Below are 13,117 nucleotides of genomic sequence, written 5' to 3' on the forward strand. Positions count from 1 at the left end.
GGAATTTCTTGTAGACATGAAACAGACTATTCTGGTTAAAGGGTAGACTCTTAGAAAACAGATGGTTAACACATTAATTGGCTAGGAAGAAAGACAGTATACTGAAAGAAAAAAAATCTTGTATGCATACTTCCTATTTTCAGCTCTTCTGCAAAGAAATTCAATGCTATACATGAGAACATCACATCCATATGACATTAATGCAGTCATCACCCTTTACCATACAGGTTGTATTAAACTCACTTCGGGGTCTTTTCTATTTAGCCCAGACTATTATACTAAAAATATTATTAATAAAAAGAATACCATAGGGAGTTTTACAAAATATTTATTTTGAAAAAAATCACTCTGTACAAATTGAACATTCTCAACACCAAAGTTTTATAAAAATGCTAACACAACAGAATGACAAGTAAAACATTAAACTGATCTTTTCTTAAATTACAAAGAAACAGTCATTCTAAAGAAGCTATTGGAATTCCAAACATTAAAAAAAAAGAGAGAACTCTATAAGATATATTTTTATCTATTACAGTGAAATACATGTATCAAAGAATGACTTCTTCCATCCTTTTTATAAACTCCCCCAACACTGCCCACAACTAAACCAGTTACCCTAAATGGTTTACACTTGTACTGTACATAGCTTGTGCTCCACGAAAAGCCAGCACAATTTGATCACCATATTCTCAGTGCCTAACAAATAGTCACCTCTATACATTTGGTACAAAATTCTCTGTACAAACCAACATTGCTCAGGTAAATTTGAAACAAACTTAAAGGAAGAGTATTTATTTGTACCTTCAGTTTGGTATAACGAAGGGACAGCAATTAAGTAAAATTTCAAATAAAATTCAATAACTGGGAATACTGTCTTCTTTTTTTAGTAGTTACTACAGTATAAAAAATTTTATATACTGCAGGTTATTAGGAATGGCAGACCCTAAATCTAACAGTGCTAGTTTTATAGTTCCCATCATAAAATAAGATTTTACTGTACATTACTTAGGTTTCCTCTCTTCTTTTTAAGCTATTTGTGAAAGCTGTCATTGCATATTAAACTATCTTTTATAAACAGGAGGAAATATCCCATCACAAAATTAAAACAAGTAAAATTTTCATATCACTGTAAACACAATTAAAATGAAGACTGGCAAAATGCAGTGTGACAGATAAGCCATGGTCTGGAAAGCTTTTTCACATTTTCTTAACACAATATATGGTTCATACCACATAAAACAGCAACAAAAAAAAAGCTATTGAAAATTTCAAGTTACAGCCAGGGGTGCCAAGCAGGATCCATACGACAGAGATTATCCAAGCTATTTGCAGCTGCTACCAGAGTGTTGACTTTGCTTTCTCCTCCTTCAAACTGAGCAAGATTATGAAGTCGAGTCATGATAGCAGTAACAGCTTTTTGAACTAGTGAAACTAGCTGCTGGCTGTCCATATTTTCTGGCTGCCCAGCTGCTGAGAGTGGAGAGGAAGTATCCTCCTGGGTTTTTTTGTGCCATGCAATTATTTCATCCCGTAGCACTGTTTTTAGGATGCCATCAACCTACATGAAAGAAAAAAATTAGACAAATAAAAACTATTTCTTTACAAAATTTTATGCTCTCAGGGAATGATGTTTTCTGCAAAACAGGGAAAGAACACTGGCTGACTGCAATATACATCCATATGTATATTATATATCTGTATAAACATGTACATACAGGCCACTTCTATCCTCAGGTGAAAAATAAATGCCTGCACCAAATAGTTCCCTTTTTTCCCTCATCACTGTGTTGAGTTACTGACATTAAGCTGTCAACTCCAACAGTCCTGAGCTTCTAACACAAACTTTTAGTTATGCTGCCTGAGTCAAAATCACTGTCCATATTTTATGGACATTAGTAAAAAAGATAAATGCAGAAAAATGTTAGAAGTACCCCTGTCATATCCAAAAGATAAATAATCTAAAGCAATAATTGCTACATGACTGAACTGACCTGGGCACCCACTGCTCAAAAAAAACCTGAATGGGCATCTGTGCTTTGACCTTCAAGAAAACAAAAAATCTTAGAATATGTTAAGTTGGAAGGGACCAATAAGGATCATCAAGTTCAACTCCCTGCTCCTCATGGGACTAAACCAAAACTAAACCATATGACTAAGATTGTTGTCCAGATACATGTTGAGCACTGACAGGCTTGGTGCAATAGTCACTTCCCTGGGGAACCTGTTCCAGTGAAAAGCCTTTTCTTAATGTCCAATTTGAACCTTCCATGCTACAGCTTCATCCCCTTTCATGGTGTCTGCTCACCAGACAGAGGAGATCAGCATCTGCCTCTCACCTGCAACCCTTGAAGAAGGTGTAAGAGTGCAACAAAAGCACCCCTCAGCATTTCTTAGAAAAGAACCAATCAAATTATCTCAGCTGCTCCTCGTGCCCTCAAAACCTTTCACCATCTTTGTCAGCCTCATCTGGACACACTGGTAGCTTGATGTCCTTATCCTGAAGCACACAGAACTGCACACACAACTCGAGCTGGAGCCACACCAAATCTATGTGGCAAGTATAACTGGGCATCTTACAGGCTCTATCTGCAAATTCATTGGCACATATAGGCATGACTGTGTAAGATAAGATAAAGAATAATTAAAAAACACAGCTTTCTGCATTAGAGGTAAAGAAAAAAAATCACTTAAAGATAATTTCCTTCTTTTAAAAAGTAACTAACTCACACCTTAGCTACAGTACATTCTGTGCAATGTCATTCTGGTGCAAACTGCATGCCTCATTTTTGGAAAGCATTAGAATTTAAAAGAAGTTAAGACAATCACTTTAGAAAACTACACCCTGCTAAGAGCTATAATTCATCAAAGTACATCTTTAGCCTTCTATTCCATTAACAAAGAACTAAGACACATTTCAGTTCACAGATTATTATTATGAAGATTCTAAACAATATTGTTAACATATTGTTAACACTAAAACAACACAATTGTTATTTTACTGTTTATCACTGCTAGAATATTTAAGGTTTTATGAACCTAGAGCACTGAAACAATCAGCCTGAATTAACATGCTTGGACAAAAAATCAAGTTAAGGGTAGAACTACAACTAACTTCCTCTTATTTGTTCCAAAAAGAACAACTGATACCATTTCAGCTGCCCTTTGTGATTACCTGAGGGTAGGATTTAGAAACAAACACAGACTGTTCAGTTTCTATCTTAACTGATAAAGGGCTGTTCAGTATATAAATTGGCAAATATAACAAGCTGCAGACAAGCTTTCAAAAGGTATACAAACCTTAAAGTTTGGCTGTGCAAAGCAGCGAGCTACTGCAATCATAGATGCAGTCAGTGGACCAGACACCCCAATGGTGGTGAGAAATTCAGAAATGTTTGGTGTGAGCCGGAATGGAACTGGACGATTGGCATCCAAATCTCCAGTAGCATCATTAATGTCAAAGCGAAAGTAAGCTACATTCAGCTTGCCAGTATCCTGGATGTAAATCAAGAAGAAGAAAAGTAATTAAAGAAACAGATTTTCATTATTGAAGCCAAAAGAAGTTAGTTATTTTTATTTATTTATTGTGAATACTCAAAGTACAAATAATACTCCAATAGGTTTTCACTCAGTTCAAGAGTTTTTGAACAAAAATGTTACAGTCATGCACAAAGTTGGGTATGAACTTCTCTCCAAAAACATGTTCAAAATCCCTTAGAAAATACACATTATAGTAATATGAAACTCAAGAATAGATTCTTCTGTATCATGGTCTGTAAGGAGTCATGCAGACAAAATCTTTCTTTTCTATGCATCCCTGCTCTGGCAAGTACTCTCTGCATTTTTCACTCTGGGTAAGCATCTGAGTGCTTGAGAATAAGCCTCCATCCCTACATGCATTAAAAGAGAAGAAAGATTTTAACATACACCACCTTTGCCTTGCTAAGGTGGCAAGCTCCATTTTAAACGTTGGGTTAAAACAGAAAAAAACCCTATTTATATGAGTTGTAGCTTCCTTTGATGGTGATGCTGAAAAGAGAACAGAATTTGAAAAAGGAAGCTCTAAACGTTTGGGTTTTTTAAATCTGTTTGACAGAGAGATATATTAAAAGCAATACATTTGGAGAAGGACTAAAAAGAGAGACATCATTCACATGAACAGTTCCAATTCTGAAGAATGATTTTATGGACAAAGTTGTAAATTCTCATCACAAAAGGCAGGGTTGATGTCCACGGAGACTGCAGCTTAAATTGCTACCTACATGATGTGCAATGAGATATAAATGAAAAGCCTACTGAAATGCACTGTTAATTATATATGTTGAATCCCCATTTTGACTCATTTCAAAAGTATAGTTGAAATTTCCATTTGATCAGATGACAGCATTCATTTAGAACAAACTAAAGAATACCTGGGCAATCTGCAGCATTTCAGGGTTGAGTCTATTTAAATGAAAGATGAATTCTGCAAAGCCAATTAGGGCCAACTGAATAGTGAACATCTTTCGAAAAGTCCAGTAATCCGTAGCATTGGGGAATGTATGCAAAGCCCACTCCTTGAGCATGCTGCGTGGCACCATGTTGCTCTGTACCTCTTTAAGTATATCTCTGAGAACCTATAAATGAAAATACTAGCTCAATGAGATCATTTTTAACACCATTCTTAGCAACAAACAAACATGCAAAAAGCAGTTACCAAACATCTTCACTGAATTGCTGACAAAACCACAAAAATATCCTGAACTTGGATGCTTTCAATGTATCGCTGTTTCCTGATTTCTTCATCAAAACACAGTATTTTCCTAGCCCAAATTCTGCACAGCTAGAAAAAATTCTTTATCTGAAAAGACTGAATTTTCAATAAAACCATGTAAACATGAGAACTGTAAACAGGCATGTTAGAAAGCCTGAAACGGAAAAGTTATGTATCCTGATCTGAAATATCTTCTGTTCAAGATTTTCAATCAGAAGTGAGCTAAAGAGACATTCAATTCACAATGCTGCCCTTCCCTATGGGAAACTAGAGGAACATACTTCATTATTTTCTAGCTTAAATACAAGCTAGATATGCATTCTGCAGCAATGAAATACTTTATTTTAAGCATAATGGCAAAATCTGATATTATACATGGGCCCTGCAATGCATGCAAAGATGGCTCTCTGCATGGTTTCTTCATATACAGGGTAGAAGTTAGATTATTTTTATTATATAAGATAGGGAAAAACACTGGGTAATTTGCATTGTATATTACAGAAGCAAAATTAACTAAAAAATATAAAAAGATAAAATCTGAGAGCTGTTTTTAACTGGTTGTTAAGAACACTGTACAGCAGGGTTTTCCCTGGATGTACACATTTGAAAGATATAAAAATATTTAATTACTGTAGCCTAATCAATAGAAAACAGAAATAGAATTAGGATCTCTTCTTTTACAGTAGAAACCATGATAATGACACTGACTTGACTGAAATGGTTGTTAAAGAGTTTCATAACCAGAAGGAAAAAGTCTCAAAATAGAAGCAGATGTTAGGTAACACTTCACTTTATTTTGTAACAAATTTTCCCTAAATGATATCTGTGATGTAATTATACTGTGTATTTTCCAATAGCTGTATTTGAAATGGGACAGATATTTTATGCAAGAATTTGCATTAACCTTAAGATAAAAAACATAAAATACTTTATTTTTCACAGTTGGATGTGTTGGTGGCTACAGATAGAAGCAGCACTGTTCTTTCCAGGTGTTATGATTTATTAGGGTAAGATTGCTCGACTGTTTCTATTCAATTTAAGTTAAATGAATCCACAAGCAATTTTAGGAGAGGCATTAGAAGAACATGGGGAAGCCTGCCTCAAACACCATGCTGTAACTACTTATGTAAATCAGGAATGTTGTTTCCCATGTTATGAATTGATTATTTTCAAAGCACAAAAGGTAATAAATGCCTTGTATTTTTCAGTTGCAGTTACCCTAAACAACCTAGAGTAAAACAAATACAGCTTTTTTGAAGCTTTTTAAAAAAAATCTGAAATACCAGAGATAAGACTTTACAAGAATGCATTAAGCAAGATCAAAATAAGCCCACCACCTCCTCCCCCCCCAAAAAAATCAAAACACCAACTCTACAAAACAGATATGACATCTAATAAGAGGTGAAAGCTCAAGCAGGGGATACGAGAACGATTGGACACAAAAGAGTCCTCAGGAAAAGCCCTTGATTAAAATTCATTATATATTCTCATACCTGATGGCTGGCTTGAGTCCCTCGTGCTTGGACAGTTGCCAGTCTGTCATAGTAACGGGAAATGGGGTTATCATGCTCAATGCCTTTCTTGGCACAGCGTTGCTTATAGATCTCCACCAGGGAAAGAGAAGAGGGATTGTCCTCAACCAAACGCATCTGTGGAGAAACTGCTACAACACGGGGCACTGGGCATCATTTGAGAAGGGTGATGAGAGGATGGTGGCAGGGAGGGGTGGGGGCAGAGAGAACAAAAGAAAACAACAAAACAAACAATTAATCCATAACCTAAATACAAAGAACTGGCATGCAAGTATCAGGCATCAAAACACAAGTGTGATGACCAACAAAGAGAAAATTATTACTACACTCGTAAGTAATTCACAAGCTCAGTTAAAATGAAAATAGGATGGTAGATTTTTTTTTAATCTTAACAGAACCATTAACTATATTAGCAAAAAAAATTTTTAAATCAGCACTTGTTATTCTTCCTACTTTTCTTTAATTGCAGAAAAGAGGATAAAACTTTCCTTAGACAAAAAAGAGTTTGTAGTGTGTGCTTTCATGATAACTGGCATTAGGTCAATAAAAATTACTTTGAAGGAAAAAAGCTACTAAACTCAATAGGGTATTTAAAGTGAGTCAGAAATAATGGACAACAAAAATTTGACCATAGTTGAGTAGATGTTTAAATGACATTATTTGAAAATAACATACAGAAGACAGCAAAATACTCAATAATAAAATTTAAGCCACTGAGCTTTTTCACTGATGAGCAGAAAATCTGCAAAAAAACAATTTGCACCTTCATGGTGCTTAACATATGTATCATCCTACTGATTCTTGCCTGCATCCCCACCTACATTCATGACAGAAAATGCCTCTTCCATAGCCAGCTTTTCCAGTGACAATGTTTCTACTGTTTGACAGTGACCTCCAGTTATCACCAAAACTGTTCACCAATTGTTTCTCTCAGAATCTGTAATAATTAACTTCAGAAAAGTTATATATAAAGTATAGGGAAAAGTTGTTTAAATGCATTTAAATTGGTTCATGTAACTTCTTCAATCTTGAAGAAGAAAATCCATTCTGCAGAAGAGGTATTAATGAGCTGTTTCTCCTGGTCTGCTTCCATTAACCTCTGGCAGCAGAGAAACAAATGTGCTTTAGGTTCTTTCAAATAATATCAAACCGCGAGGCACAGAATTATTTCCAAAAATACTATAGTTTGAAAGCAGGCCTTTGAACAAAAGCATGTTACTTTACTAATCATGTTATATCAAGAATACATTTCTGTACCAGTGGCCTTCTTTATCAAAACCTTTCAAGGCTTTATCTAATGCAGTTCTGTTATTTTCACCTCAGAGTGATGCAAAATTGTCTTCACATATGTAGAGATACTGTATTTACCTTTTGTTATAACAAATCCTTGGCTTGTACATTTTGGTCTTTTTAAAGTTAGAACTCAAATAGACATTTCTAGATCCATATGTGCAAATTGCCTCATCTGCCCACCTACACTCATGACAGCAACTTCATGTCAACAGATACTATTACCCCAAAAAGAAAGACACAAACTCATACTTTTTTAAAATCACAACTCAGCACTTCTTAAAAGGACAACAGCAAAGCAGCAGCTTTGATGTCTTAGTGTCTTTGACAGAAGAATCCCTCATCAGTAATACTTTTCCTGCTCAGCAACCAAGGATTATTAGAACTGACTACAGTAATGTACAGAACTCATTTACTTGAAGTTATTGGTTCATTGACCATCTGAAATGAAAAGTGTTTATGCATTAATATGAAGTAGCTATGTAATTGTAGGCTGGAACTTCAATACAAAACAGAAGAATTTAACTATTTTTAAAAGATTAAAACATCAGTATTTGAACAACAAGCAGATCAAGTATATTGCCAGGTAAGACTCTCAATCCTGTTTTTCATTTCATGAATGAATTACTTCTAATCAACACATGAAAAAGACATGATAGACAAAGAAAGAAAACAAAATTCAGACTTTGGGTTCATCCTTCATTCATTGTTTCTGCTTTAAAATGCCTGAATTTGTGGCCTTTTTATTACATATTCTGGCAATTCATACACATAAGTCTTATTAGAATCCTCCTTAATTCTCATTAATTCTGTAATGTTAAAGTCTTGCCACGTGGTGCTGCTGGTAAACTGCACTCTCCAAACCAAGTAATGTTTCACAGGGTCACAGAAGTATGTTCAGCAGAAGTCATGTATTCAGTACCTAGATTATGAATCAATTTTATTTGGCAACAACTAACCAGTCAGTACCTATTCCTTAAGTTAAGCACAAACTTGGATATATAACGTTGCTTCAAAAATTATAAAGACATGTTCCCATATCACTCAAAGCTCAATTAAAAAAAAAAAAAATAAAAATCTTTCTTCTTCTGTGGAAGACCTAAAAGAAATCAGTATTCATATACTGCAACTTGGGGAGAAAAAGGTTTGTTATGTCCCTCTCATAATGTCTCTAAATGCTTCTTCTGAAGTACATATATCCACTTCTATAGCAAGAGACCCAATGGGCATGCTACTGCCTTCCATATGTTACAAATGAACTTTATACCATAAATGCTGCGTGCAAGCTCTTCTAGAAACACCCTAGATCAAATGCAATCAACTTTACCTCTTCAGAGGTAGGCTACAATGCCAGGGAAGAGCTAATAATCTAGACAGATGTGAATTTACCTTCTGAATATTAAAAAATTTCAGTATCAGTGATTAGTAGCTGTCAAAAACTTCAGCAATTCTCATCTTTCAGTCTAACACATATTTAAAAGTGTTACTAAAATGCAGTACCTGTAAAAAACAAATGTCTTTTTGTGGTTTCCTTCCTTTTCTCTAAGCAGGGGTTCAAAAGGCGAAGAAGCTGTAAGACGCGCTCCTCTCTGCGAGACTCTGTCAGGCAAGCATCATTCATCACCAGGTAGGGGTAAATCTTCCCATTATGGCCTCGGATATAAAGTCTTCTGGCTGCAGTGTTGTGCTTCTGAACTATCTCCACTCTGGGCATAAACCTATCGGGAAGAAAGGGACATTAAAGCACCTGAGCTAATCGCCTCTGATATTAAAACATGATGTAAAATGAAAAATTCCCAAAGACTTGAGGTGGCACAACTTTATTATAAAGTTCAGTTCTATTACCCAGCTAGTACAGTTCCTTTTTGTAGTCAAAAAGCTCTTCTGTTTTATTTCATTATACAAACACAGCTCTTGAGCAAAATTAACCACTAGACCAGACCTTTATCCCTGTTTTGAAGAAAGGCACCTCTTAATGACTGCAATAGAAAAACCAATCTCAACTTATACCAACATAAAAGAAAACCAAACACAGTCTTCAACTAACAGCAGAGTTGCTTAGCAAGGCAATGTACAATTCCAAAAGATGAAATAAAAGAAATAAAAACGATACTAGAGAATGACTCTATACATGTTATTTAAATACATGAAATATACACATCTACTTGGGCAGAGTGGATGGAATAAGGTCTAATTTTCTTCTCTGTTTTCAAAATTCCAACTACAAAAGGGTAGTTTTAGGTTACCTTGCTATCTTGATGTAATAATGTGTTGGCTTTGGCATAAGGAATTCTCCAGGTATCTCTACTTCTGCAGTTTGAGCCGAAAAATTACTAAGAAAGCGGCATTTTTCCTCTATGAGGAAAAACTTCGGAAGCTGTTTAGTTTTTGCCTCCAGAATTTTGATCCATTTCTTCAGTTTAGAGATAAGATTGTGAAGTTTCATTGATCCTGGCACACTGAAGTCAAAGTCTACAAGAATAAATAAATAAATAAAGATATACACAGATCCTCAGAATTTCAAATCCTACATATATTCTACACAGGGTATTTAACCAGTAAGTATCTTAAGTTTGCATTTTCAAAGACAATCTTTCAGTCACATGCCCTAAAGCAAGATACTTTACCATGTTGCACATGTATTATGTAGAAAACCATCACACTGGCCTCAAATAGAATAGTAAAAGGGAGAGTTACTACAATCAGCAACTCACAGACAAATAAAGGAAAGCACAGCTAAGCAGAGAAACATGGCTACCTATGAACACTAAGCACAAAGGAAAACTAGCAGGTTCAGACAAACACAGAATTGACATAAGAGCCATTACCAGAAGAGTCAGAGTGTAATTGGTTTAGAATCATACAACTGCAAAAATATGACAGTGGATGCTTGAGAAGAACAAATCCTACACTTCAGTCATGCCAACTGTACACACACACACATACACAGCTGTACTGCCTTTGAAATGCAGGCTCTCTTCAGTATTTAGTCTCTATAGCAAATCTTTTACTAAAGTTCTAAAATTATATGTAGTTTCAACCTGTCAAAATGTGCTCTCTTTTTCTGTACCCAGCTGTAAAACATTCCCCATTTCTTGGTAAATAATTAAATTTGAGATTTTCCCGGTTTATAGTTATCCAAACATTCAGATAACACACTCTGATATCTTTAAATACTATTACTGTATTTAAGTGTCTGTATACTGCAACCAGACAGTAAGCATGGAAAGAAGGCAGTAATAAACCCATCGATTGAATTAGATCAGATCATTTAGTGGAAGAGGAAAAGTAAGCCTATTTTACAGTTCAGCACTCTAATTTTCTGCTTGTTTCATGAAAAGTGATTTATTTATTTAAACATAGTAGAGGCTTTATACTTTAAAGATGGATGAAGAGCCTCAGCTGGGTAGAGAATCTGTGAGCAACTGCAGGACAAGTAGTAAAATTGCTATTATTATTATTATTATTATTCTAGTATGAGCTGCAAGAAAATTCCTTTTATTCTTTCCTGGCTTAGGTAGCCACCACATGGAAGAACAGATATGACAGACTAGGCAAAAAAGACAATCTTATACAAACAGCCTGCTCTTTCCTCTGCAGTATAGCAGTAGAGCAGCATGGAACTCTCTTCAGCCCACAAGCAAGTCTCAAGATCAATACATGGTCTTCAATATTCTATGCAAATATTTCTGTAACAGAAATCATTGCAATATCAACCCTTTTCTGGGCCAATATCAATGCTATCTTCTCAAAACTGTTTTCACTAATTTCAGAGAAAAAAAACCCAAACAAACAAATAAATGTGTTTGAATTTCCCCAGAGAGGGAAAAATTAATAAACCACAAATACAAATGAAATTATGGTTCAGCACTTCAGTACCAGAACAAGGAGAATGAACAGAGTGAGATAAGAAAACAGCTGCTCTCTCTAAAGCTCCTTAGTTATGTCATCTCAGATTATGCAAGTTAACCAACAGACTTGAATTTTTAAAAATCATTTTGTATACCAAAGAGTCTAAAAGATGCCATTTTAAGTTCAACATGTTACAAGTCAAAAGCAACAAGAAGAAAGAAATAGACTGTCTACACCTACACTTCTCCAAGTTCCCTTCATTATATGTACTATTACCAAATAAAATAATGCAACCTAGGATTCCTTTCATTTTGCTGCAGTTCATTAAACAAAGTATTAGAGGATACATAAAGCAATGTATTTCATTGTGCATACACAATATACTGATATGCTAGAAGATTTCAGTTAAAGTATACTAGACAAAGTCTACTAGACAAAACAGAAAAAAGAAACTGTAACAGCACATACAAAATCTCTTCCACTTCCATAAGAAAAAGTCTATCATCAAAAGTTCAATTTCATATCTATGGAACTCAGATATTAGTATAGCTCTGTAACATTCTCTTTTCTTTTTCTACCTGGTATGGGCAGTGTATCTATTGCAATATCACTGTGAAACATTCACTATAATCCCAAGCCTACCCTCTAGTGAGCAATGGGAGTAAATCATTTCATTAAAGTGACAAAAGTATTGAATCATTTCTCTCCTGATTCTCTGAAGTACAGGAAAGCATCCCCAGCCTGCAACTCATTTTTTTGCTAATGTGAATCACCAAAGACATAAAAATTTGCATCAATATATATTCCTTAAGAATAAGTCATGAATTTCACAAGAATAGATCTTTTTTGTGAAATACTCTATTTTAACTTTTTTTTTTGTTATCTTTTTTCCCAAAGGCACACAGTTCCATTTGCTTTTTTGCTCATGTTACAGAAAAGAAAAATCAGCTGGAAGAAAGGGAAATACAAAAGCAGATGTTATTTGTGTACAAACTCTCTCTTTGCAGACATTTTAATCTATATAAGCAGTAATTCTGTTTCAAACAAGTCTACTTTTTCCAGTACATACTACTGGAGATGATCTTCTCCAGGTAGCACATGCTGAGCTGAAATACCATACAGCTCATACCATCTTTTCCTAAAAAGAACAGGTGGTTTACCTCCTCATCTTTAATGGAGATATTCACAGACCATGATACTTTAGAAACTGCATTTCAACTGAGGGAGCCTGCTCTCTATTCTTAATGATGCTGAAGATTTTAGAGTGATGTATGTATTTCAGATGGATACACTAATTCAAAGTCTTGAATTCCTACCACAATCCATCCAACCCAGAATCATTGGAAAGTTCTTGCCATTCTCAATGAAAGGACAAAGAAGGGGAAAATCCTCCTGCCAGTGGTACAAACCTAAAAAATCCTGATAGTTCTTCACACAACTAGAGAAAGTTTAATACTTCTGAATTAATCACTTCTCAAGAAGCATCACAAAAAAGAAAAATATACTTTAGCTAGTGAGATTAGAGTGCCAAACCCTCTGTCCCCTCAAAGCCCTTGACCTACAGCATATTAACATGCATTAAAAAAACAAATAAAACACCTCCAAAGACTTGACAACAAAAACAATCCCCTGCTGCTACACTGGCAGAAAACAGTCTAATCTGTTAATGCTTTTAGCATGAGCAATAGCTCAT

General features: G+C 35.0%; 1 protein-coding gene across 1 annotated transcript in view; it reads right to left on the reverse strand.

Moving 5' to 3' along the window:
* Positions 1–374: 374 nt before the first annotated feature.
* Positions 375–13,117, reverse strand: part of TRRAP (transformation/transcription domain associated protein) — an 85,661-nt gene continuing 72,918 nt past the window's right edge. Inside the window, 6 exon segments of the mRNA XM_030459744.1 lie at positions 375–1,558; positions 3,298–3,492; positions 4,410–4,613; positions 6,244–6,428; positions 9,073–9,290; positions 9,819–10,044. Coding sequence (XP_030315604.1) covers positions 1,274–1,558; positions 3,298–3,492; positions 4,410–4,613; positions 6,244–6,428; positions 9,073–9,290; positions 9,819–10,044 — 1,313 coding nt within the window. The 3' untranslated portion in view covers positions 375–1,273.

The sequence above is a fragment of the Calypte anna genome, chromosome 14, assembly GCF_003957555.1.
Source record: "Calypte anna isolate BGI_N300 chromosome 14, bCalAnn1_v1.p, whole genome shotgun sequence".
Taxonomy (NCBI): domain Eukaryota; kingdom Metazoa; phylum Chordata; class Aves; order Apodiformes; family Trochilidae; genus Calypte; species Calypte anna.